At 37.7% G+C, this 27,368-nt stretch overlaps 1 protein-coding gene across 4 annotated transcripts; it reads right to left on the bottom strand.

The window, feature by feature from the left end:
* Window positions 1-819: 819 nt before the first annotated feature.
* CUNH8orf89 (chromosome unknown C8orf89 homolog) lies at window positions 820-27,236 on the bottom strand. Of its 4 annotated transcripts, XR_008419928.1 has the most exons (7): window positions 26,952-27,236; window positions 10,955-11,118; window positions 9,327-9,468; window positions 5,932-5,987; window positions 4,580-4,716; window positions 3,550-3,585; window positions 1,048-1,123 (listed from the first exon to the last, which is right to left on the bottom strand). XR_008419928.1 is itself a non-coding variant. In XM_019453274.2 (6 exons), exons 2-6 carry the CDS (start codon window positions 11,076-11,078, stop codon window positions 975-977), a joined length of 507 nt encoding a protein of 168 aa, XP_019308819.2. In that variant the 5' UTR covers window positions 11,079-11,118; window positions 26,952-27,232; the 3' UTR covers window positions 820-974. The 4 variants fall into 4 exon arrangements, 3 of the variants coding, with proteins under 3 accessions (XP_019308819.2, XP_019308820.2, XP_053752185.1); XM_019453274.2 differs by lacking the exon at window positions 4,580-4,716 and having other exon boundaries at window positions 820-1,123; window positions 26,952-27,232; XM_019453275.2 differs by lacking the exons at window positions 3,550-3,585; window positions 4,580-4,716 and having other exon boundaries at window positions 820-1,123; window positions 26,952-27,233.
* Window positions 27,237-27,368: the final 132 nt, after the last annotated feature.

The following is a 27,368-nucleotide window of genomic DNA, read 5'->3' on the forward strand; positions in this document are numbered from 1 at the left end:
TGCTCCAGCCAAATGCATCATTCCCAAACGCACAACTGTCTTTGCTTATGTTATTCAATCTTTGTAGAAGATCTCCCTACCTCTTTCCTGTCTTTAAGGGCCATTTCAAACACTGTATCTTCCATGAAGCTTTTTCTGACCACCCAGCTGGATGTTACTGCCCCATTTTTGAGCCTTGGTAACACTCTGTGGTTCTCCTATGGCCTGTATCCCGCTCTTCACTGGATTAGTCATTCGTATCCTTGACTTCTCACCATTTCTCAGGGAGGTGTATTGATGACGCTTGTCCCCCACTCCACAAGGCTTTCTGAAGGAGGGGTTCTCCTCTTGACCTAGACCTTCCCTCCTCCTCCCCAAAGAGAGGGAGCAAGTCTCCATCTCTGATGTGGAGGGTGAGCTTGTCAGCAATGCCCGAGCACGTACCTTTGTCCAATTCTGAAGTTCAGGATTAGGAGGCCCTCTGTTGCCACACATCTAAGACAGGATTTTCCTTCCAGGTTTTACTGGCAAATAAAGCCAATATTTTCATCTGCTTGAATACTTATCTCACAACTGTTTTTAAACTCCAGTAGGGAAAAGGAGGGGTTCGTATTGGGCATCTTCTAACCCCAATAATTATTCACTCTGTCTTGAATCTTTCTGAAATTCCCTGCAAAGTCATTTACTGTGCAGATAGGCACTCAAAATACATGTGTCAAATTGAGTCAAAGGACACAATCAATGTGCATGAAGTTCATGGAATGTAATTTCTCCTATGTTGTGTTCCTATAGACTATAACTTAAATTTCTTTCTTGTAGTTGTTAATGAAATACAAACAATTCTGTATATTACATAAAATATTTATTTCCTATTTACATTTCCATTTTTATGTAAATCATTGCACATCATATCACAGATCAAAAAAAGAAAAAGGAGGGAAAAATATATAAACCCTACATATCAGTGAAGAAAGCATCATACCACGTGATATTTATCAGCAGTCTCGCAGGTCTCGTTTCTTGCCCTTTTTTGATCTTCTAGTAGTTTCCTGACGAATGGTATCATACTCCAATATGGCCATTTTGGAAAGTCTCTGTAAGAATTGAGATGGTGCTCCAGCAAGAGGATCGCTGAAACCAGAACCTGTAAAGAAAAAGAAATCAGCTATTAAAGTTAAGTTAGTGCATGGAATGCTATGCTCTAAACTATCTCTTTCTCTAAATAAATAAATAAATAAACAAACTCTTTCTCAAATGACCATTAAACACTACTAGTTTTTGATATATCACATTCTTTGAATTAGAAATAGAAAGTGTTTACCTTCTAAAGTGAGTGTGATATTACATCGTCTCAAAAAATATTTAACTAAAACAACCTATATGTTTGTATTTAATCATATAAAACTAAATCTGAGTCTGCACTTCTTTTTTTTAATGTTTATTTATTTTGAGAGAGACAGCATGCATGCATGTGTACAAGCAGGAAAGAGGCAGAGAGGGGGGGGGCAGAGGGAAAATCCCAAATAGGCTCTGTGCTGTCAGCACAGAACCCAACATGGGGCTTGATCCCATGACCATGAGATCATGACCTGAGCCAAAATCAAGAGTCAGACACTTAACTGACTGAGTCACCCAGGTACTCCCTGACTATGTATTTCTTAAAACATGGGATGGCTGTGGAATTTATTCCAAAGCAAAAGGCACAATCTCCATAAATAATTAACTTGTTTCATAACTTATATGCTCATCAAGTTATTTTCTCCAAATATGCTGTTTCTCATAAATGCTAGGTTTAGTAAAATAGTAAAATTGTAAAGTAAAATAATCATTCACTAACTGAACAGCATTACTCAAGCTTCTATTATAGAGTGGTAGTAATAATAGTAATAGATAACATATATTGAATGATCTCTCTGGGCCAAGTACTTTACATTTATTTCATCCATGCAACACTATAAAATAGGTAACTAGTAGTATCTTGGACCACAGATATAAAAAGAAGATTTACCAAGGCTAAAAAATTTGCCAAGGGCAAAGGATTTGAACCCAGATTCATCATAATCAAACTTCCTATGCAAATACTACCTATTGCTCTAAATATGTAACTATGTATAAATACTTCTATTACAAAACATATAAAACTTTGAAAATATAAGATTCAAACTGTTTTAAAATACTACTATTTAATTTCAAATGGTCACGTATCAGAAAAACTATCTACAGTTCTCCAGTATGGTTGTTATTTTTGGTTTGGTTTGTTATTTGAGTGTATAACATAAGGAGAAAGTTCAGAGAGAGACAAAGAGATAGAGGGGAAGAATATGATCAGGATACCGTTCTTAGCAGTACAATGAACCTGACACTTAGAAAAACACTCTGGTGGAGTGCCTGGGTGGCTCAGTCAGTTAAGCCTCCAACTCTTGATTCCAGCTCAGGTCATGATCTCACGGTTTGTGAGTTCAAGCCCCACGTCCATCTCTGCATTGACAGCACAGAGTCTGCTTGGGCTTCTCTGTCTCCCTGTCTCTCTGCCCCTCCCCTGCTTGCTCTCTATCTCTTTCTCAAAATAAATAAGCATTAAAAGAAAAACCTCTGGCTACAAATGCACTATATTCTAGACCATAAGCAAATGTCAAAAAATTTCAAAATTGCAGTTAAGTTGAAAGTTGTCAATAATAAGATAAATTTTAAATTCTCAAATACTTAGAAATTTATACATACATTCTAGATTATTCATCAGTCAAAAAAGAAATCAAAATAAACATTAAAATATCTGTAACTAAATAATAAAATATTACAAAACTTGTGCAATGCAACAGAAGTTATACATGCAGAGGTTTAAACCCAAAATCTCTATGTCAGAAAAGAAGCCTTGAAAATTAATAAGCTAGATATAAGATATACATTAGGAGAATAATAAACCCAAAGAACATGGAAGACAAAAGCTAATACAGGAAAGAGAAGAAATCAACGAAGTAGAAAACAAATTTACAATAAGAGTTTTTAGATAAGTTCTTGATTGAAGAGACTAATAAAAGAGAAAAGTCTCATAAGAGCAATCAAAAAAATGCAGAAGGCACAAAGAAATAACATTAAAAAAGAGGAAAAGGTTGGGGATGCCTGGGTGGCTCAGTCGGTTAAGCATTTGACTTTGGCTCAAATCATGATCTCCTGGTTTGTGAGTTTGAGGTCTGCAACAGGCTCTGTGCTGACAGCTCAGAGCCTGGAGCTTGTTTCAGATTCTGTGTCTCCCTCTCTCTATGCTCCTCCCTGGCTCGTGCTGTGTCTTGCACTATCTCTCTCAAAAATAAATAAACATTAAGAAAAGAAAAAGAGGAACAGGTAAAGCATGTGACTCTTGATCTCAGGATTGTAGTTGTGAGCCCCATATTGGATGCAGAGATTACTTATAAATACAATCTTAAAAAAATAATAATAAAAATAAAAATAAATAAAAATAAAATCTTTAAAAAAAGAGATAGATAGTACAGATAGAATAAAAACTAAATTTGTGCCAATGTATCTGAAAAATTCTATACAATGCAAAAAATTTTAGAAAATATAACTTACCAAAATTGATTGAAGAATTAGAATGCCTTATAAATCCTAAAATTAAAATGATTGGATCAATATTAAAATAATAATTCTTGCCTTGCAGTCTATTTTGTTTGATATTAGTGTACCTACACAATTCTTTTTATTAGTGTTTGCATGGCTTATATTTTTCCATCCTTGCACTTTTGATCCTTCTTGCCCTTAAATTTAAGGTATGCCTCTTGTAAGCAACATATAGTTATTTTTCTCAGTCTGATACTTTGTTCTTTCATTGAAATATTTAGTCTGCTTATATCTAATGTAATTGTTGTTATGTTTAACTTTAAATCTTCAATCTCACTAGTTGTTTTCTATTTGTCCTGTGTTTTATGTTCCTTTTTTCCTCCTTTCTTGTCCTCTTTTGAAATGATCAAGTATTTTCTTGTTATTTATCATATTTCCCCTTTCTATTATTAGCTTGTTACTTGTATTATTTTATTGTTCTTTTAGTGGTTACCAGATTATCACGTCTCTTTGATATATTATAATCTACTTTAAGTTTGTTATTTCACCATTTTCCAGATAATGCAAGTATCTTACAATATTTTAACTCCACATATGCCCCTCCTACCTCTGTGCTACTATTGTCAAGTATATTATTTCTACATATATTTTTAAACTTCGTAACACTACCGCTACCACTTTTCATTCTTTCCCAAGTTGTACTTTCATTTTGTATCATTACTCCATTAATATTTTTTAGTGAAGCTCTGCAGAAAAGAAATTCTTTCAACTTCTATTTGAATGAAAATGTATTTGTTTCACTTTTACTTTTAAAAATATTTTCACTGAATTGAATACAATTCAAGTTTGGCAGTTACTCTCTTTTACCACTTGAAAATGCCATTCCACTGTCTTCTTGCTTCCATTGTCTACATTTAAAAAGTCAGTTGTGTGTCTTACCATTGCTCCTTTGAAAGTAACATTTGTTTTTTCTCTTTTGGGTTTTTTGTTTTGTTTTGTTTTGTTTTGTTTTAATTTAGTCTTTTTCTTATGATGTGCCTACCTGTGGTTTTCTTTGTTTCTATCCTGCTGAGGATTCATAGAACTTCTTGTATCTGTGCCTCTGTATTTTTCATCAATTTGGGAACTTATCAGTCAGTATGTAAATAGTGTTTCTGTCCTACTCTCTCTCCTCTTATTCTGGAATTAGAATTACACACATGTAAAGCAGGTTTACCTTGTCACATAATGACTTGCACACTGTGTTCAGTATTATGTTTTTTCTCCCTTCACTTTAACTGGGTATTTTCTAATGACCTTTCATCTTACTAATCCTATGATGTTGTTTTCCACTTTTTCCCCAACTTTAATGCAGTATATTTGACAAATAGAAATTGTATATATTTAAGGTATAAAACATGATGACTTGATATACATATACATTGTTACATGATTACCACAATTAAGTTAATTAACATGTCCATCACCTCTCATAGTTACATTTTCTGGAAGGAGATGAGAACACTTGAGATCTACTACCTTAGCAGATTTCAGTCTACATTACAGTATTATTAACTACAGTTACTAGGCTATACATTAGATCCCCAGAACTTATTCATCTCAGAGCTGTAATTTTGTATCAACATCTCCCCATTTGCCCCAGCCCCAAACCCTGGTAACCACCATTTTATTCCATATACTTGAGCTTTTTTTCCCCCCCTTGAGATTCCACATATAAGCGATTGATTCCAGTAAGAAAAAAGTTCCATGCAACATTTGTCTTTTTCTGTCTGGCTTATTTCACTAAGCATGATGCCCTCTGGATTTAACCATTTTGTCACAACAAATAGGATTTCCTTTTTTACAGCTATATAATACAGGTATTCCCCAGCCTTTCAAAAGTTCATACTAAGCCACTTCACTTTTATGAAACACTGACATTAGTACCTGTTTTTGCTAACTGAAAGAAGTCCAATAAAGATTTTCACTTTTATTTTAAAAAGGTAAAAACAGAAAAAGCATTCAGTGTTTGCTTTGCAGCAAGCCATTTTGGAGGCAACATGCACCCTTAACAGTGAGAGTGGCATCATCAAGTTCCTTCCTGGGGAATTACACTCAGTGTCTCAGCATCACATTGCCACAGCTTTGAAAAATTTCAAAAGTCAGAAACTCAAATGCTATGCAGGCTATGCCATGGCCCACATGAGAGATGGTGAGAGCCTATCCCAGGGTCCTGAGATAATAAAGGTATGTGCACATGGGACATAGCATCCACTAGGTTTACAAAATAGACAAAGCTTAAAAGAAGCATTAACAGAACAAAGCAATTAAATCAGTGGAAAGAAAGGAAGTTAAAAATATAAACATTAGACAACCTATTACATGTAGTAGGAGAAAAAAAATGAGCCAACTTACCCTTTGGTTTCTCCTGAATTGGTACTACAGTGCATGTCTCCTTAGTCTTCCTTGTCCTAAAATTATATATTTTCATAAAATAAGTTTATATAAATCCACAGTACACTAATTTTTTAAAAAATTTTTAATGTTTACTTATTTTTGAGAGAGAGAGAGAGAGCGAGCATGCACAAACAGGGAGGGGGAGAGAGGGAGGGAGACAGAGGATAGGAAGCAGGTCCTGTGCTGACAACAATCAGATGTGGGGCTTGAACTCATGACTTCAGTCAAAGTTGGACCCTTACACTTAACCGACTGAGCCACCCAGACGTCCCAAAGTACACTAATTTAAAATACATAGTAAGAGATAAGAAGTTGTCTCACTTGGTGAAAGACATCACATAGAAAATGAATAAACATTAAAGAAGGCGAATTCATTCTATTGTAACTAATCCAATCAGAAGCAGATACGAACCAACTCAATCCGTCCGTTTTTGTTAATAAATTTTACCAGTAGGTAAGTGTTATATCTGACTTTTCCCGTATTTATCTTACTTTTTTAAGTTTATTAATTATTTGTTTATTTTGAGAGAAATAGAGACAGCGCAAGTTGGGGAGGGGCAGAGAGGGAGAGAGAGGATCCCAAGCAGACTCCACACTCAGTGTGGATCCCCAGGCAGGGCTTGAACCCACAAAGCTATGAGATCATGAACTGAGCCGAAACTAAGGGTCGGATGCTTAACCAACTGAGCCAGCCAGGCTCCCCTATTTATCTTACTTTTATCTAAACTTTATCTAATCATGATTCAGGGAATGCTAAGAGGAAGGTAGTCAAGATTAGATTAAGAGAGTATCTAGATATGCCAAACATCAACTATCACTTATTTGTGCACATTTTACCTATTAATCACCATAAAATCTGAATTTTATCTTAATTAACTTTTGTTCCTACTGGAACAGACCTGCATAACAAGTGGGTTATTAGAGGAAGTGTGGCATGATTGAATCTGCTGTGGGGGAGATAATCCATGTGAACTGCAAACTTCCTGTAACTATATTAAACTTTAGAAGTCAGCCAGAACTTTTAGATGCCCTTTACCTCTAGGATTACCGCTGTCAGTTATATTACCAGAATGTGCCTTGAAAGTCACTGAAAATGTATGATTATAATTAAAGAAATTTGAAAACACAAACTTTTATCCACATTTTAAAAACAAATGTTCACAAATATTCATATGGAGGGAAACAAGGTGTTAAGGGGTTGTACACAAGACAAAGAAAAATGAGTTACTTTCCTGCTTTGCCACGGCTGTTCCCTCACAGGACACTGTGCAATATGCAGAGGAGAATAAAATACTTGCAGGCAACTCGACAGGTTGTCACCAGAAGGGCTAAAATAAAGACACTTGTTTCAAAGACAGTGAAGAGAACTAACATTTACGTTTGCCAAGCACTTCATAAACATGACGGCACGAAGCCACCATTCTTGTACTTCGTATATGAAGGATACTTGTCATAGCATGAATTTAATATATTGAAATGATCTCTCACTGACTACGTAAATTCACACTTGAGTCCATGTAAAATGGTGAGGAGTCATTGCACAGACAGCTAAATCGCAAATGGGAAGAAAAAAAAGCTGAAATAGAGTGAAAACAGTAGGAAGTAAAATGAAGACTTAAAATTAAGAGGTAATTGGGCTAATACAAGGAGTGCTTTCGGGGCTTCCAGTATCTTAAAGATGGATCATATGCATTGGAAGAAGGGTAACAAGACTGGTCTGTACCAAGAAAAGTCCATTGCCAGAGGCAGTCCTACACCCTCCTCAAAGGGCCCTGGGGCTCCCGATGAAAATGACAAGAGTGAGGTGAATGTTAGGGACACAGGTGTGTCAGTAAAGATGGAAACTCACTGTCCTTAAGCAGGTATTTTACTCATGTTTCCAAAAGCCTCTCTCCTTTCTATCCCTGCCATTCCTCCTCTTTTCCCATTATCTACTCCACTAGCAGCTTACTCTTTCTCTTCCACTATCCCTCAATCTGCCTTATTGCATCATTGACTCATGGAAGAAAGAGTAATTTTGCTTTAATATTTTTATAGCTTGGAAACCCACCCTCAGATAATATTAAAAATGATGAGAAAGGCTTCATGTATGCTGTTGTTCATTGTGATATTACTTAGGAAACCAAAAAGTCAAAGCAACTTGTAAGTACAATGATAGGAAATGGTTAAATAAACCATGGATCTATCAGTGGGATATAATGTAGCCAGTAAGGACTGTCTGAAGATTATGCACTGACCTGAAAAAGTGAATATATGTGATAATAAGTTAAAAAGGCAGAGTAAAAAATTGTAAGTACACTAAAATCACAGCTAAAATAAAAGTCCATGAAAATGAGGAAGAAAAGAGAACCAACACTCGATAATAAAAATGGATATGTGAGGATAGGCATATTATCAAAGCATTGTTTTTCTTTTTCCAAATTTTCTTCAAAGTTCTTATTTGTTTTCATAATTTCATAAATAATGCACAACTTTTCATTTTTAGCATATTGTAGTTCTCCATTTATATGACCAAAATTTATTTCAAGAGTAATTAGCAAGAACAGTAACACTAGTGGAAAGCTCAAGAAATATATTCTAAGACTTCGATATTTGTGTGCTACGTATAACTAGCTGACTTTAAAGCACAATATAGCAGAAAGAGAATATGAAAACATAAATTTTCCCCTAAAGAGAGTAACAACACAGACGACTATAAATGCTTCGTCTTTTTCAGGCTGGCAGAGTGAACAAGTACTAGACGTGCAATAAATACCTGATGAATAAATACATAAACCAAAGCAGCAACAAAATAGAGTACGAGACTGTCTTACTATAGATCCCTTTGGAGAAAGGGGTTTTCTTTTAATGGTATGTCAGTCAGTCTGATTTATAAAAAGGAAGGCAATTATGATAATGTTTTTAAACGCCAATATTCAAAGTGGGTGGGACTTTTCTGGCTGACAAACTCCATTCTGATAGTCAGTGCAGGGTTTTCATTAGGCTGACATCTCATTTAGAATCTCCCCTCACACTACATCAGTCAAACTAGAAACAAAATATTGCAAAGAGTTCATTTATTTTCATTGTGAAAAATCCCAATATTCTCATAGGCAATCTATTCTAGGGCAACAAATACTTTCAAAAGGATTTCCTTAAATCCTTTCAGGCAATGTCACTTGAAAACTGAGAAAAGTGCCTACTTGTCAAACTGAGTAAAACTGCTACCTTAGATTTAAAAAATGAAGTATTTTATGAAAAAAAAACTATTAGTGGGCAAGAAAGAATTAAATTCACTAGCCAGGAAACCTCTACATTTAGCTGTTACTACAAAAAAATGTCAAATGAAAGAGAATTGAGTAGAAATGGTGTACCTGACTGGAGGCATCTCGGTATCAGTATCCAGCAGTCTTGGATGAACTTCCAGTGGACTTGAACTTACACTTTTTTGGCACCTTTGCAGTCCTGGTAAATATGGCATTTTGACACATTCTTTGAGCTCTTCTAGACCAAATACTGTGGTGTATTCAAATTAAAAATAGTATCATAATCAACTATATTTCTTCATGAAATGTCTTCTTTTGTGACATACTAAAACACATAATACAGTATACTAAATCAGTCATTAAGTAGAGAAAAATAAAGCTACTGTAATTTATCTAGTGTCTTTCCCAAGAGAATACCTTTTAACTCCTACTATAGGGACTGTAGGGAAGAGATGATTAATTTCATACCAAATCTAGGAACACTAACACTGAAGCATCAAGATTGCTTCTCCTATTGACCACACATAAAATTGGACAAAGACACTGTCAAATTATTAAAACAAAACAAAACACAATTTCAAAATGAAGGCAATGAATGGAAAAAAAACAGATTAAGAAATTAAAGGTTCGGGTGATCTTTAAATTAAATGTTGAGAACTGGTTTTTAAACTTCCCCTCTCTCTTTTCTTGTTTTAAGCGGGGGGGGGGGGTGGGGGGGCGGTGGGGCAGAGAGAGCGGGAAAGAGAGTCCCAAGCAGGCTCCACGCTCAATGCAGACCCTGATGCGGGGCTTGATCCCTTGACCCTGAGATCATAACCTGAGCTAAAATCAGGAGCCGGACACTTAACTGATGAGCCACCCAGATGCCCCTTAAGCTTTCCTTACTAAGTAAGTCTAGCACAGGAATAAAAATAGTATCTAATGGGACTGGAGTTATAGTAAATGTTCCAAATGCTATTTTGCAACGTTTGATATTTTCTCATTTGGAAAAAAAAAATTGCTTCTCCTGATCAAAAAACATACAGATTTTCTTTTCAGCAATTAGATTTGGGTATAAAAGGGCAGATAAACTAAAGTATCTTTAATGGGAATCTAGTGAAAACGTTGAAGAAATAGAGCAACACATTCAAAACCAGGAGTGATGAAATGGGTTGGGGAGTTTGAATTTTGTGATTTTGAAGAAATACATCTCTACTTATAAAGCTGAAGACAGAATTCAGGATAAATAAGATAATATAACTTGAAATATAAATTAAAATTAAGCTATTAATACATTCATACACATATCAAAAGTCCTCAAATCAGTCTTTATCGAGCATCTATAGAATATAAGATACTTTCCATATAACTCACACAAAAACCAAAGTTTTGGTTAGAATTACTAATACAAAAAGGTGCTGTCAAAGATTTGGGTTTCTTAAAACATAAAAACCAACTTGAGGTGCTTAAAAACAAACACAATTTAGGAAAAGTAGAATGACTCAATGGAGATATTACTGCACTGATATCAAGAGAAGTAGTTCTTCAAAATTTGCTTCCATCATGATTACAGAATTACATTAAGTAAATTAATTCTAATTTGCTTCCATTTTTATTTTCCATAAGCTCAGGATATTATCCTGACAAAAATGTTACAAAAATTATGTCTCTCGACTGCTTAAAAAAAATACATGTGTAAATTGAAGGCACTATTGCTATATTTTCTTCAGCAAAATAATTGTAAAAAAACAAGTTACCTTTCTTCATTTTTTGTGTTTCCAAAACTGCTTTCCTCCAACTACTCTCAAACAGAAAACAGTCAAGGGAATTTCTGGTGACATTAGAAGTATCAAATTTGATTTCAGGGGATAACACTGGCATTGTTTCTTCTTCTTTCAGCAGTGTTGATGAAAGTGAGATGCTGCTTCAGATACAGGACACAAAATACAAAAAAAAAAAAAAAGTATTGCAGAGATAAATACTCTTTCTAATTTGTTTTCCATCATGCAGAGTAAATACTAACTTAGACTTACATGAAAAGTTCACTTATAACATGTGAATACATATTCTTGGGATTTTAAAGTAAGAGGCCTTTAATAATGTAGCTAAAACAGATGTAGGAGTCCTTTAAAACATTTTAATGAATTCTTTCAAATCCTAAGTCACAGATATTTAGCAATATAAAAAAAACTGAAGTCCAATGGCAAGTTATTGTGTACAAGACAATAAAATGCTTAGGACTCTCTCAAATATATTACCATTATACACAATAACCAAGTGGTACTTATCTCTGGGATGCAAGGATGTTTCAACACCCCAAAATTAATGTGATATACCACTTTAATAGAATAAAGGATAAAAAAAAAAATCACATGATCATCTCAATAGATGCAGAAAAAGCATTTGATAAAATTCCACACTCTTTCATGATAAAATCTCAACAAACTAGTAATAGAGAGAAATTAGGTCAACATTATAAAGGCTATACATGAAAAGTCCACAATTAATGTCACAATCAATGGTGAAGAATCAAGAGCTTTTCCTCTAAGGTAAGGAATAAGGCAAGGATGACCACTCTTACCGCTTCTATTCAACTATAAGTAATAGCCAGAGTAATCAGGGAAAAAAAGGAATCTAGACTGGAAAAGAAGTAAAACCATCCCTATATACAGATGACAGAAACCCTAAAGACTCCACCAAAAAATGATAGAACAAATAAAGGAATTCAACAAAGTTGCAGGATACAAAATCAATAAACAAAAATCACTTGCAGTTTTATACACTGACAATAAACTATCTGAAAAGGAAATTAGGAAAACAACCAAATTTACAATAGCATCAGAAAGAAAAAAATACTTAGGAATAAACTTAACCAAGGAGAGAACAACTTATACACTGAAAAACACTGATGAAAAATTAAAGACAAAAACAAATGGAAAGACATCCCCCATGTTTACAAACTGGAACTTAATTTTGTCCAAATAACCATACTACCCAAAATGATCAACAGATTCAATGCAATTGAAATCCCAATGCATTTTTTACATAAATAGTAAAACAAGTCAAAAATTCATATGGCTTCACAAAGGACCCTAGATAGCCAAAACAATCTTGGAAAGAAGATCAAGCTGGAGGCATCAAACTTCCTAATTGCAAAATATATCACAAAGCTAAAGTAATTAAAATAATATGGTACTGTTAGAAAAAACAGACCACGGGAAGAATAGAATCCAGAAATAAATCGACATGTATACAGTCAGCTGATCCTTGACAAGGATACCAAGGGGTACACAATAAGGAAAAGGCAATGTCTTCAACAAATGTCATTGGAAAAACTAGATATCCACATGCAAAAGAATGAAACTGAACCCTTACCTTACACCATGTACAAAAATCAACTCAAAATGGATTAAAGACTTAAACCTAAGACCTAAAACTGTAAAACTCCTATAAGAAAACATAGGGGAAAATCTTCATGACATTGATCTTGCAAGGATTTTATGGATATAACACCAAAGACCCAGGAAATAAAAGCAAAAAATAGATAAGTGGGACCTACATAAAACTAAAAAGCTCCTGCATAGCAAAGGAAACGATCAACAGAGTGAAAAGGAAACCTCTGGAGAAAAACATTAGGAAGAAAATATTTGCAAATCACATATCTGATAAGGGGCTAATATCCAAAATATATAACTCCAAAGCAAAACAAAACAAAACAAAACTAATAACCTTGGTTAAAAATGGGCTTGGACTTGAATAGACATTTCTTCAAAGAAGACATACAAATGGCCAAAAGGTATATGAAAAGATGCTCAATGTCATTAACCATCAGGGCAATGCAAATCAAAAGCACAGTGAGATACCAACTAACACCTATTATGATAGCTACTAGAAAAAAATTGTTTAATGTTTATTTTAAGAGAGAGAGAGAGAGAGAGTGAGTGCTAGCAGGGGAGGGGAACAGAAAAAGAGGGAGAGAACGCCAAGCAGGCTCCACACTGTCAGCACAGAGCCTGATGTGGGGCTTGATCCCATGATCCTCGAGATCATGACCTGAGCTGAAGTCAAGAGTCAGACACTTTACCGAATGAGCCACCCAGGCGCCCTAAAAAAATTTTCTTAAAGACAGGTATTGATGAGGACGTAGAGAAATTGGAACTGTTGTCCACTATTGGTGGAAATGCAAAATGGTGCAGCCACTATGGAAAAGAGTATGGAGGTTCCTCAAAAAGTAAAAGTAGAACTACCCTAGGATCCAGCAATCCCACTTCTGGGTATTAACCCAAAATAACTGAAATCAGAATATCGAAGAGATACCGGCACTCCCATACTCACTGTTGGCACTCTTTACAATGGCCAAGATGTGAAAACAATCTAAAAATCCATCAACACCTGAATGAATAAAGAAAATGTGGTGTATATATATATATACACATACATACATATATGTATATATATATATATGTATATATATACATATACATATACATATATATATATATACACAATGAGATATTAATCAGCCACAGAAAAAGAACAAAATCTTGAAATATGTAACAACATGATGAACCTTGAGGACATTCTGCTGAGTGAAATAAGCCAATCATAGAAAGACAAATACTGCAAGATTCCACTTATATGAGGTATCTAAAATAGTCAAACTCATAGAAGTACAGAATGGTAGTTTCCAGGGGTTGGGGGGAGGAGAAAATGGGGAGCTGCTAATTAGTGGGTATAAAGTTCCGATTATGCAAGATGAGTAAATTCTAGAGATCTGCTGTTCAACATTGTACCTATAGACAACAATACTGTATTTTACACTTAAAAATATGTTAAGAGGGTAAATCTCATGTTACCACAAAAAAATTAAAATGTTAAAAAATATATGTAAGTAATAAATCACTGAATTCTACTCCTGAAACCAATATTGCGCTGTATGTTAACTAAAATTTTAATCAAAAAAAATTTTTTAAAATGACAAATATGGAGTAAATTATAATTTTCAAAGTCTTAAAAGACTCTTAGAATCACAATCCATACTCTATTCTAAGTCCTTCTTTCTCCTTTTACTTGTAAAGGTGAAAATGACCAGAGAGTTTTCTTTCAGCCTCAAGCCAGACCCTCCTTCTCTTCTTAGTAACCTCTCTATCAGGACAGAAGAAACAACCAGAGACTAACAATTAAATGCCTCTTGGGGTATTTTTCAAACCAGGTTAAGAGAAAACTTTCTTAACATGGAGTATTTTTAAAAAGGTTCACACAATGAATACAAGAGGGTTCATCATACTATTATCTCTACAGTTTTTTGTCTATGTTTGAAATTTTCCATAATTAGAAGGAGTAAAAAAGCCCACAGGTGCAAGAATGTACAACTTAAGGAATGTGCTGGGAAACACACACACACACACACACACACACACACACACACACACACACATTTTTGATCTGATGTTTCCTCAAAACATAACCAACTATAGTGGAGGGAGAAAAATTGAGGTTACTTTATAAGTCTTAAAAAATAAAAAGGAGTGGGGCACCTGAATGGTTCAGCTGGTTGAGCATCCAACTCTTGATTTCGGCTCAGGTCATAATCTCACAGTTCGTGGGTTTGAGCCCTGTGTCTGCCGGCAAGGAGCCTGCATGGGATTCTCTCCCTCTCTCTCTGCCCCTCCCCTGCTTGTGTACATGTTCTTTCTCTCTCTCAAAATAAATAAACTTTAAAAAAAATTAAAAAATAAAAAGGGCTGATAGAAAAACCTCACAGAGAAAGAGATTTTTTAATTAGGTTCTAGGGCAGACCATAAAAACTCACTCAAAACAAATGCTTTTGCAAATTAATGGTAAGGAGACTCAGGATTGAGATAAACTAACTGTTTAAAACAGCTACAAAACAATTACTATATTTTCAAGGCACCTCAAAACATGGTTGTGTTTAAACATTTTTTTTGTATTAAAAATATTCCAAATATTTTTTTAAATTAAGATTATCTTTTTATCACCTAGCTTAGAACTAGAAGGACATGTTAATTAAATGTTTGTTCATTATTCATTATTTATTCATCTATTCATTCATTTATGACAATCCTATGTCAGGCACCAGATAAGGTCTCTGTTCTGAAGCTTAGTAAGGGGAGACAGACATTAAATGAGCAAAGAAATTAATAAAGTTTATTTTAGATAAAATACAACGAAAGTATAGCTGATTCTTATTATTCACAATAGTTATGTCCTATAAAGTTGCCATAAACGCTAAAGTAGCAGATATAGAACCACTGCTCCTAGAGGAAATATGAAATTAGGTTCCTGTGAGCCTCTGGTTACAACATTTTTATCAACTGACCAATACTACTTCTTTGTAGTGTGTTTCTGTTTAAAGATATACCTTATTTAATATATATTGTTGAGTCATTAACATCAGACCCATGGCCAACAGCAGTATAACTCATGCCTGAAGGAAGCTTATCTAACACATGTATTTTCTCCATAAGACACAGCATCATCTTCTTGTGCTTAGGAACACCAGACAGAACTTCAGCACTACACTTCTAGCAAAATCACCAAAAAAAGCACAAACATGTGAAAACACATGGCACTAAATAGATAGTGAAAAGGACATTTCCTTACAGTATGAACACTGTAACAAGAAGGCGGACTATGATCTTGTTCGACCTCAGTGGCAAAGTGTATGTCAGGCAACCCAAATTTTTTACAACTCTGCACATGTCCGCAAGTGACTAGGAATGCACCACAACTACTGATTTCCGAATTACAAATAAATTTTAACGAGTAGGTGAATTAGCAAATACAGAATCCATGAATATTAAGGATTGACTATATAGTTCATCATGGCAATGTGCCAAGGGGAAGGAAGTACTTTGGACTGGGTAGCTAAGGAAGACCGTATAGATGAGGTGGTCTTGAGCAGAGATCCAAACGGACCAGAAGCAGAGATATTCAGAGAAAACGTAAGGAGGGAGAGAATTCTCCGCAAAGAGAACAGTGAGTGCAAAGAGCCCAAAGCCAGAATAAGGTTGGCATGTTCTAAAGGAGAAAAAGATCAATTTCTATGCTGTCCAATAGAGTAGCCACTAGCCATATGTGGCTATTGAGCACTTGAAATGTGGCTAGTCAGAAGTGAGGTGTACTGGAAGTGTGAAATACACAGCAGATTTCAAAGACTTTGAATGGAAAAAAAAAGAATGTAAACCATCTCATTAATCATTTTTATTTTGATTTTATGTTGATAATATATGGATATGTTGAATCAAGTAAAATAGATTATTTAAATTAATTTCACCTGTCTCTTTTTACCTTTGTAATGTGGCTTCTAGAAAATTTTAAATTACATATATGGCTTACAACAAAGAGGGGAATAAGATAAGGCTGGAGAGAGAGCAGGTATCAGATATTTTGTGGCTTTATACATCATAAAGAGTTTGGATTTTATTCTAGGTGCACTGAAAATCCATCAAAAAGTTTTGAGTGGGAAAGAAAATATATTGGTGTTGGGTAAAAAGTAAATCTCAAGTTAAAAGGTGCATAAGGGGTGCTGTGGAAACACAAAGGGAGTAGTTAATTCTCAGGAAAGGCTTTGAGGAGATGACCCTTAAGCTAAGTCTTAAGCCAAATCCAGGTCAGGGGGAGTGGGTCAGGGCACTCTAGAGTGTCACTGCTGGGTGATGACACAGGGGTATCAAAAAGAGTGCTCTATACAAGGAATGCAAGCAGTTAAGTATGGCCAGAGTGACAATGTCTTCCTTGACATTCTTCAAAGAATCCTAAATCTGTATCTTCAGGCCTCTCTTCTGAGCAATAGGCACATATAAATGACTACTTATTAGATATTTTCCCTCAAAATATGTTAACCCCATCAAAATCTGTTTCCCTCAGTATTCCCTAACATAGTACATGACATTGCCATCCTTCGATGGCACAAAGTAGAAAGCTGGTAGGCAACAGCGACAACCTCTCTTTTCTCCTAAATCTAGTCATTCAAAACCCATTAGTAGTGAAGGCCTAAACCAAAGAAACAGCAGACTGAAAGCCAAGCTGGGTAGAGGTGAATGAGGTGACATCCAGAGGACCTGGGGACTCTATATGACTGGTACTATTCACAAAGTTAGGAAGATGGGGTGAGGAACCAGTGTGAGTGAGAAGAGAAATTCACTTGTGCATAAAATGAGTTTGAGGTGCCTGTGTGACATTCACAGCAGGGGATATCCAGAGGTGGGAGTGAGGTTAGCCAAGACATTCAGTTTGGTAGGCATCAGCACAGGTAGAGCCTTGAGAACAGATCAAGCTGTCCAGGGTGAGTGGAGTGTACAAGTGAAGAGTTATGAAGAATAAGAGCAAGTCCAAGGCAACTAATATTTGAAAGACAGAAGAAGAATCTGTTGACCATAGAGAAGACCAAAAAGGACTGGCAAAAGAGAAGAACCAAGTAAGGGGTGCCAATAAAAACCAAAGGCAAAGAGAGTTTTAAGAAAAAGGAAGTGGTGGGATGCCTGGATGGCTCAGTTGGGTAAGTGTTTGACTCTTGACTTTGGCTCAGGTCATGATGTCACAGTTCATGAGTTCAAGCCCCACGTCAGGCTACGCACTGGCAGTGTGGAGCCTGCTTGGGATTCTCTCTCCTTCTCCCTCTCTGCCCCTTCTGTGGTCTCTCTCTCTCTCTCAAGAATGAATGAATGAATGAATGAATGAATGAATGAATGAATGAATAAACTTTAAAAATAAAAAAAGGAGGGGCGCCTGGGTGGCTCAGTCAGTTGGGCGTCCGACTTCAGTTCAGGGCATGATCTCACAGTCCGTGAGTTCGAGCCCCGCGCTGGGCTCTCTGCTGACAGCTCAGAGCCTGGAGCCTGCTTTGGATTCTGTGTCTCCCTCTCTCCCTGCCCCTTCCCTGCTCATGCTCTGTCTCTCTCTGTCTCAAAAATAAATTTAAAAAAACATTAAAAAAAATAAAATAAAATAAAAAAGGAAAAGAAAAGGAAGTGATGACCAATTTCATCAGAGAGCAACATACTGCCAAAAGAGCTGTATTTAAACGTGAGAGACTCTTGAGCATGAGTATAGTCCTCTAAGGATAAAGACAATCAAAAAGGAGAGATTGAAAATACAAAAGAGGAAAAGAACTAATGAAGCATTATCCTGGAGGAGATGGGGGAGTGAGAATCAAAAATATCTGCCTTTTACAATCAAAGATTTTTTAAAAAATGTTTATATTAAACAACAGCAGGCAGAATAAGGAAACAGTGCAAAAAAAAAACAAGAATACATATAAGTTTGCCAGTGCTTCCATAACAAAGTACCACAGACTGGGTGGCTTCAACAACAGAGATTTAGGGTCTCACAGTTCCGGAGGCTGGAAGTTCAAAATCAGTGTCGATAGGGTTGGGTTGCTCTAAGGGCTGTGAGTAAAAGATCTGTCCCAGGCCTTTCTCCTCAGCTTGTAGAAGGCTGTCCTCTCCCTTTGTCTTCACGTCACCTTCCCACTATACATGTCTTGTGTCCAAATTACCCCTTTTTATAAGGGCACTGGTCATACTAGGTTAGGGCCCACTCTAATGACTTCATATTAACTTGATCACCTCTGTAAAGATCCTATCTCCAAATAAGGTCACATTCGGAGGTTGAGTTAGGACTTTGACATATGAATTTGGGGTGGGGGACAAAATTCAATACATAACACTACATCATAGCCTATATAAAATATGTGTTGGAGACAACTTTTAAAATTCTATTAAGTAGACATAAAAATTTATTCACTCCCTCAAAACCAGTTTCTAAAAATCAAAAATCAAAAAAATTATCAAAAAAAGGATAATATACTACAATTGAGATCTTCACAATTCTACAATACAGTAATAACTGTTGACATTCTTGGTAACATTTGAGGGAGAAAAATACTCTGAAAAGTCTTCTGTATCAAAGACAACAGTAAGTTCAGTAACATGTTGGTATTAAATGCATTTGCCATACACTAATCCTTTAAAAATTGGAAACCCATAGTAGTCACCTGTACTATTCAGTCTTCAAATGATAGAAAATCCAAAATATGTGCTTAAACAAAAGATTTTTCCTCAGATAAAAGCCTGGCCAGACACCTAAGCTTTGGTGCCAAGATATCAGGGACCCCCATACACTTCTATCTTACTGCTCCAATGCCCTCAATATATAGTATCTACTTTATAGTTCAAGATAGCTGGTTGAGTAAATGAACATTTATACTGGTGCTGATGGGAACCAGGATTTTTAGAGTGGGAGAAAAAGATACAGACTTATCATCAATAAAATTAAGCAAAAACCCTGAAGTCCCAACTACGAATTGGAAGTATAAGACTTTCATCTAAAAAAGAAAAAAGACAAAAAAACTGTTTTCTATCTCTGTCCACTAAACCTAATAATTAAAATGTGACTTAACCCATAAATACAAAAACGCTGATTTGAAGGGGCACACGCACCCCAATGTTTATAGCAGGATTATCAACAATAGCCAAAGCATGGAAAAGAGCCCAAATGTCCATCGACAGATGAACAGATAAAGAAGATTTATTATATATATACAATGGAATATTACTGGTGATCAAAAAGAATGAAATCTTGCCATTTGCAACAATATGGATGGAACTAGAGTGTACCATGCTGAGGGAAATAAGTCAGAAAAGACAAATATATGATTTCACTCATATGTGGAATTTAAGAAACAAAACAGATGAACATACGGGAAGGAAAGCAAAAACAATATAAAAACAGAGGAAGACAAACTGTAAGAGACTCTTAAATACAGAGAACAAACGGTTGCTGGCAGGGTGTTGGGTGGGGGGATGGGCTAAATGGGTGATGGACATTAAGAAGGACACTTGTTGGGATGAGCACTGGGTGTTGTATGTAAGTGATGAATCACTAAATTCTACTCCTGAAATCATTATTATACTATATATTAACTAACTTGGATTTAAATTAAAAACAATTTTTTTCTTAAGCCACAGACAACCAGGGCCTCTTGAAGAAATAGCTGATTCCAGGTCTGTGGAAGGAAATGTACAAGACGAGCCTAGAACATACTGCCATTCCAGAGACCTAGTAATCTATCAATGAAGATTATAATCATTAGTCATCAACCTAAAAAGGTTCCCAACCGACCAAAAATGAGAATTATAAGCGTGGATAAGAATATTAACTGCAATGAACCTAAATATATTAAATATGTATAATACACACATGTATAGGCTTATCTTCTTTTATTGTTCTTTGCTTTATTATACTTCACAGATAATTGTTTTTTTACAAATTGAAGGTGTGTGCCAACCCTGAGTGAAGCAATTCTATTGGTGCCATTTTTCTGACAGCAACTTACTTACAATACATCCCATCCACCTATATAATCCCTATTCCTGTCATCTCTTCCTGGATAGGGAAAAATATTTATTTTCTTATTAAACTTTCCATGCCTCAGTCTCCCTACCTAGGGAACTAATAAGCTCTACCTTACAGAGTTATTGTGAAGTTTAAAGGTAATTTTAAAAAAGCATCTAGCTAAATGCCTAGTATGCTGCTTTACTTCTCAAAAACGAACCTTCAGTTCAGACTGCAGTAAAGGTGTCTTTATATGCAGAAACATGTGATGGCTGCTATTATTATCATAATTATCATGATTATTATCATAGGCCAAGAATCAAGTAATGGCTGGGTACGAGAGGTACAGCTTGACTCAACACCTCTTCCTCTCTTCCTCTTTTCCTTTCGGGGTAAAGCTGTAACCCTAGACCTCTCCTCTTTTTCTTCATACTGTCCTGTTCTTGCCTTATGGTTTCCATGCCTTCGTCTCCTTGAATATTACAAATTTAACTATTTTCCCATGATGTTCTATTCAGTTTGGTGGTTTACATCTCCCATTTCCTGCATCTGCCAAGTCTCCTTCTTTGGGGCTTATTTCCTTATATAATTTGTAAACTTTGTGAGCTCATCTTTAAAGAGATTGCTATTTATAGGAGTCTAGTATTCCCTGAGCTATGAGAACTTTGCTATACAGAGTTTTCCATTAGTCTCTGTCTCGCCCTGGGTTTTGGAGGTGCCAGACCAGTTAATATGTCAATTTCCTGGACTGTGGTCTCTGAAGCATGTGGTAATGTGACACCAGACACCAGACTTGAGCTGTGTGGGTATGAAGCTGTGCAGAGTCTATGTGCAGGGTTTAACAGTGAACTCTTTTCCTGCCATAGTTCAAATGGATGGCAAGCTTCCTTGTAACCTCCTCAGGCCAATGAGGGGGCATTTTTGTAGTTATCATCTCAGTGTCTGTACCAGGTTGAATTTTTCAAAGAAGGATGCACTAAAACATGTCTATTCCTACATGTTCTTCCTTCAATGTGATAGTGACATTCCTCCTTCAAGAGGTGAGGTCTGTGTTCCCCCTCCCTGAAACTAACTTTGTGAGTCAATGAAGTATAGTAGAAGTGACTCTGCATGATTTCCAAGGCTAGGGCATAAAAGGTCATAGAACTTTCGCTGGCTCTCTCTTGGGATATTCACCTTTGAAATCCAGCCACCATTTTGTGAGGAAGCCAGGTGACAAGAAGAAGCCACCATATAAGGTTGCAGCTGACATGCACAGCTAAGGTCTCAGTCCACAGCCAGCATCAACCATCAGACATGGGAATGAATGAGCCTGCAGGTGATTCTAGCCCCAAGCTTTCAATTCTTCCATCTGAGGCCCCAGACATCATGAAGCAGAGCCAAGCTGTCCCTGCTGTGCACTGTCCGAATTCCTGACCCACAGAATCCCTGAGCACAATAAATGGTTGTTTTCCACGACTAAGTTTTGGAGAAATTTGTGATGCAGTCATAGTAACTGGAACAGTACTCCTTTGTGACTTCCAGCTTTCGGCAGATGCTCAACAGTGGCTTCCTATGTGAGCATTCCTTCATTTGTGGCACCTGGGGATTTCCTTCCCATGGTCTCTAGCTCAGCTACATTTCCATAAATTATCTTATTATATTTTACCCAGCATTGGAAATATACTGAAATACAATGGAGTCCCTTCCCTGTCAGCTCATTCTGCCACACTGCTCAGAAGTTCCCATAACTTTTCAAATGAGGACATAAAAACACTGATGAATTTGATTTCTTTTATATATAAAGATACTTAAAAATAAAAAAGGGGTGTCTGGGTGGCTCAGTTGGTTAAGCGTCCAACTTTGGCAGGGTTTAACAGCGAACTCTTTTCCTGCCATAGTTCAAGTGGATGGCACCAATTGGAACCAACCGGCTCAGGTCATGATCTCGCAGTTTGTGAGTTTGAGCCCCGCGTCGGGCTCTGTGCTGACAGCTTGCAGCCTGGAGCCTGCTGCAGATTCTGTGTCTCTGTCTCTTTACCCCTCCCCTACTCAGGCACCATCTCTCTCTCCCTCTGTCTCTTAAATAAAAACCAAATATTTTTTCAATTTAAAAAAAAAAGAAAAAAAGAGAAAAAGAAAATGACCCTATAGAAAATGTATTTACTAAAGAACAGATAGTTCATTTCAGAAAAAAAAAAAAAAATACAAATGGTCAATAAAAGTTCACTAGTTCTCAAATAAAAGCAAAATAATATAATGAGCTACGGCTTCTGCCAATCAAAATGGCAAGGAGTTTTCTCTAATAGTAGACAATGTAAGATGGGGCTCAAGGAAAACAGGTGCTCTCATAAAGTTTCAGTGTATGTATGGGTATAATACTTCCAGAAAGCAATCTAGCAACATATATGTCCTTATAATCTTACATACTTTGGCCCAGCTACTCCACTTCCAAGTATTTATCCTAAAGGAAGGATCATTGATATATACAAATATTTATCTTCAAGGATGTCAAATCCTGAATTTTTTATAATAGAAAAGAAAAAAGGCTGAAAATAACCCAAGCATCAAGGGGCAGATGGTAAGATTATCTTTATTTTTAGCTTTGTTTAAAGCAAAATATTTATCAAGTGAACATTAAGACAAGTTGTGGATTCAGTGAGAAAGCTAGTTATTTATTTATCCACAATGCCAGTCATTGTTCTAGGAGCTAAAATACGAAAATGATGAAGACGCAAAAGCGTATAGCATGTTGGGGGGAACAAAGTAAACAAGCAGCTATAGTTCATTACGATAAACATTTCTTTTTAAGTTTATTTACTTATCTTGAGAGAGAAAGAGAGTGTGTGGGAGGGGCAGAGAGAGAGAGAGAAAGAGGGAGAGAGAGAATCCCAAGCAGGCTCTGTTCTGTCAGCACCGAGCCCCACGCAGGGCTTGAAATCCCGAACTGTGAGATCATGACCTGAGCTGAGATCAAGAGTCAGACACTCAACTGACTGAGCTACCCAGGTGCCCCCATGATGATAAATCAAAATGATAAAGCTGTGTTTCATTTCTGTGGTACAACAGAGAGCATTTGCTAACCTAACCAGATTGGGAAAGTGGGAGCCTTGCTTTTGTTTTGAGCAAGGGATGGTCAAGCGCAGTCCCACGGGTTTTCCTAAGTAGAAATTGTGACACAGAAGGTGGAATGTCTACTAAAACTCTTACTCCTCCAGAGAATAGAGTTGTTTCTGAGAAATGGCTACCTCCCTGTGATCAGAACTTGAGTGAGTGTAATGTGTAATACTCTCTGCAAGAAGCTTTTAAGAAGCAGGTCCGCTTTCTCCGTACTTTCTCCCTTCCCTTCTGCTGACTGCAGTGACATAATAGGGAAGTATTAATAAATGGTAGAGTCTGGGTCCTGCAACCAATTGGAAGAAAGCTGCCTGCTGACCAGGAATACCTGCCTTGGAATTGCTAGGTGAGCAAGAATAAACTTTTGCATGTTAAGTCACTAAAACGTTGAGGTCTGTTTGTCATCATATCTAGCAACAGAGTAATACCTGCCCAAGTGTGACGATATTAGCTCACTTATTCAAATATACTAAGCATGTACTATGTGCGAATCAATATGCCATGTGCATGACAAATACGAGGATGAACTAAATAGAGATTCTGCCTTCACAGAAGTTCCAATCCAAAAGGAAAAACAGTAGCCACTCATACAACTGTAAGAGAAGGCAAAGTGTGACATTACAGCCTGAGGGGAGATAGCTATCTCACATCAGGAGGGTTAAAAGAAGGCAGATATTATTTTCACATAGAAGTTCCAAAAAGACTTGGAAAAGCTAGAAAATGACATTCAGATAGAATTTAGACAGGCAGAAATGTTGGTATGGGCATTCCAGGAAAAGATATAGATGTGAAAGATGCCCTGGAGAACAGAGGGGGTTCAGATAGGGGTGCTGTGAGAGATAAAGAAATGGCAGATTGGGGAGATCACAGACGAATCTGAATGCCAGCCAATGTGGTTTGCACTTCCTTCTTTGAGCAACAGGAAGGCACTGGTGGGGTTTTGAACAGAGGTGCGGCAAATTCACAGCTAAGCTTTAGGAAGATTGATCTGGCAGAGACTGGATCTAAGTTAAGAGGTTACTATACTAAAAAGAGGCCAGAGGGCTTACATTAGAGTAGCAACAGTGAGAACACAAGTTGATTGAGTTTAGGAGGTTCAGCAAAGACAAAAGAGTCAAAGATGACTGAGACTGTGAACTTGGGTGACTAAGAGAATTATGAATTACATGCAAAGAGAAATTGCTAGTCTGGGGGTGGAGAGCAACAGAGAGCTCAGTTTTAGGTAAAAGGAATGCGGGACATCCAGGTTGAGCTATGGAAACTGGATCTAAATTGTAGGAATTGAGGACTGTAGCTTTGGTTGGGAGAAGACATTTTAAGAGTTATCTGTTCACCTAGTAAGAATTAAGGCCAGAGACTGGATTAAAGTTGTCAAAGAAGACTTGAGAGGGAGAAGAAAGCCAGATTTCCTTAAAATGTACACAAACGAGGAAGATAAAGAAAAGGCTGAGAGGTGATTGGAGAGGCAGACAATACAGAGAAACGAGAATCATCGAAAGCACTGCACCCTGTCCAATTCTATAGGAGTTAGTAGCGGAAAGAGCTGCTAATAACACTGTAGCACCAAAAGCACGATCTCATTTAATCTTCAAATAACCCGATGAAACACAATTCTCCGGTCAATTACTGACCAGGAATTCATACCCAACAAAGAACACATTTTATTTAATTGGAGTAAAATGAGTCTGGATGCTAATCTTGATTCTGCCCTTCAATGGCTGCATAACTATAGGGTCATGAAGAAAATAACAGTGCCTCAGATTCTCATAGGGTTAGTGAGAATTAAATTTCAAAATGCATGTAAAGTTTTCAGCACAGTGCTGGACATGTGATAAACATTCAACAAGTGGAAACTATGTTTTTAATTTTTTTTAAATAATAATGAACACAGATTTTTCTCAACACCGTCTGTTGATGGAAATATAAATTACTAAAGAGTTTTTGTAAGGCAAGATGCTACCAAAAATTTTTTACATACATACATCTGACCCAGCAATTCTGCTTCAAGGAATTCATTTTATAGAACTGTTCCCATGTATGGGAATGTTCACCGTTGCATTACTTGTAACAAGGAAAGATCGGAACCAATCTTAATGAGGAATGGTTACGTAAATTACAATACAATAAATTACATACGGATCACCTCTACCACATCAATGCAGACCTAAATAAACTGAGGGGAAAGGTATCTGCCACATGTTAAGTTCAGGACAACTTCTCAAAAGATATGATTCCAATGATGATAGAAAAAACAGATGCAAAAAGAGTAGAAAGATAAACACTAAAATAATTCTAAGAAGTCTTAGAAAGAAAGAAGGAAAAGGTAAAGAGGGCTTTCATCTCTAAGGCTATATACTTCTGTTTGAATGACAACTACTAATGTATTATAATGTAATTTCAAAAATGTAAGAACTTAAAAAAAGAAATGTCAGGAGTATGTTTGAAGAAATGCCGCCGGAAAGGGCCATTTAAATTCACCATTAGCAATGCAGATAAAAAGTCAAAGCAGGGCAGGAATTCTTGTGCTTCGCAGAGGACAACACCCTGAAAATGGTGGCCAAATTGCATTTCTTTGGACAGAGGCTTCCGTTTTCACGTTTAATGACCCCAAAAAGGTTGTAGGGTAGAATGACCCATACAATAGAACAGACTCTCTACACTGCACAATTTTTTCCCAGTATTTTTAACCCACGAAAAAAGTAACCAACAACAAACTTCAGGTAAATCAGAAATGGCACAAAGCAAAATCGGCGGTGAAAACGGGGCCAGAGCTAAGACGCTGACCATCCCAAGCTCTGCTCCACAGGGCGGGGTGCAAGAGGGAAAGTGAGGGAAGTACGGTGGCAGTCAAGGGCAGAGGGTAAACACATTCTCCCTCGCCCCGCTTCAGTTTAAATCCTGGGCGGGCTGGAGGGCCACCCTGTAAGGGCGTGTCCACTTGACGCACGGATGTCCACGCTACAGCCTGTGCGGAGCTTGAGGAGTGTGGACACGTACAGATCTGGCAGGCCTGTCCTCGGTGCCCGGGTTTCGTCCCGTCTCTCCGCTTCACCCGACCCCGCCCAGCAGCCTTGGTCCGGTCCTTCAGCCCCCGCATACCCGCCAGCTCCCCTCCAAGTGCGTCAAGAGAATCCCTGGAGTGACCCACGAGCCTCGCTGGGCTAGTTTCCCCTGCCCAGGAAGGGGCCTGACCAGCTGACCTCTTGGGCCCCCGCCTCCCCTTCAGCCCTGCCCCTGCAAGGTCCTCTGGCCCCCCGGAGCCCCTCGGCCGGGGCTCCCCCGGAGATCTCCCGCACTCACTGTCCCCGCAGATCCACCGCGGAGGGGCGGGGCTTCTTCGCGTGCCTGGACCTCGGCGGTGGTGCCCAGGTCTGAGGCTCCCGCGGCGGGGCCAAGGGGGGCAGCGGACAGCGCGGGAGCCAGCGACGGCCCCCAGCCGACCCGAGCCCCTGGCTCAACCCGGCCTGGGCGCGGGGCTGGCCGTGGCGGCGGGGCGGGGCGGGCGGCCCGTCGCTCTCAGGGGCGCGGCTCTCGGGGCGAACATGCTCGGCGGCCGGCAGCCCGGCGACGCTCGGGAGCGCGGCACGCCCGCCGCTCAGCCCCGCCCGGCCCGGCCTGCGGCTCCGGTGGCTGCAGCCCCGCCCGCCCGATGCGTGCCGGTTGCCAGGCGCCAGGGGCTTCCGGCTGCCTCCCGCGCGAGGTCACCGGCCGCGGCCC

The sequence above is a fragment of the Panthera pardus genome, unplaced genomic scaffold, assembly GCF_024362965.1.
Source record: "Panthera pardus isolate Hobbes unplaced genomic scaffold, ASM2436296v1 HiC_scaffold_7, whole genome shotgun sequence".
Taxonomy (NCBI): domain Eukaryota; kingdom Metazoa; phylum Chordata; class Mammalia; order Carnivora; family Felidae; genus Panthera; species Panthera pardus.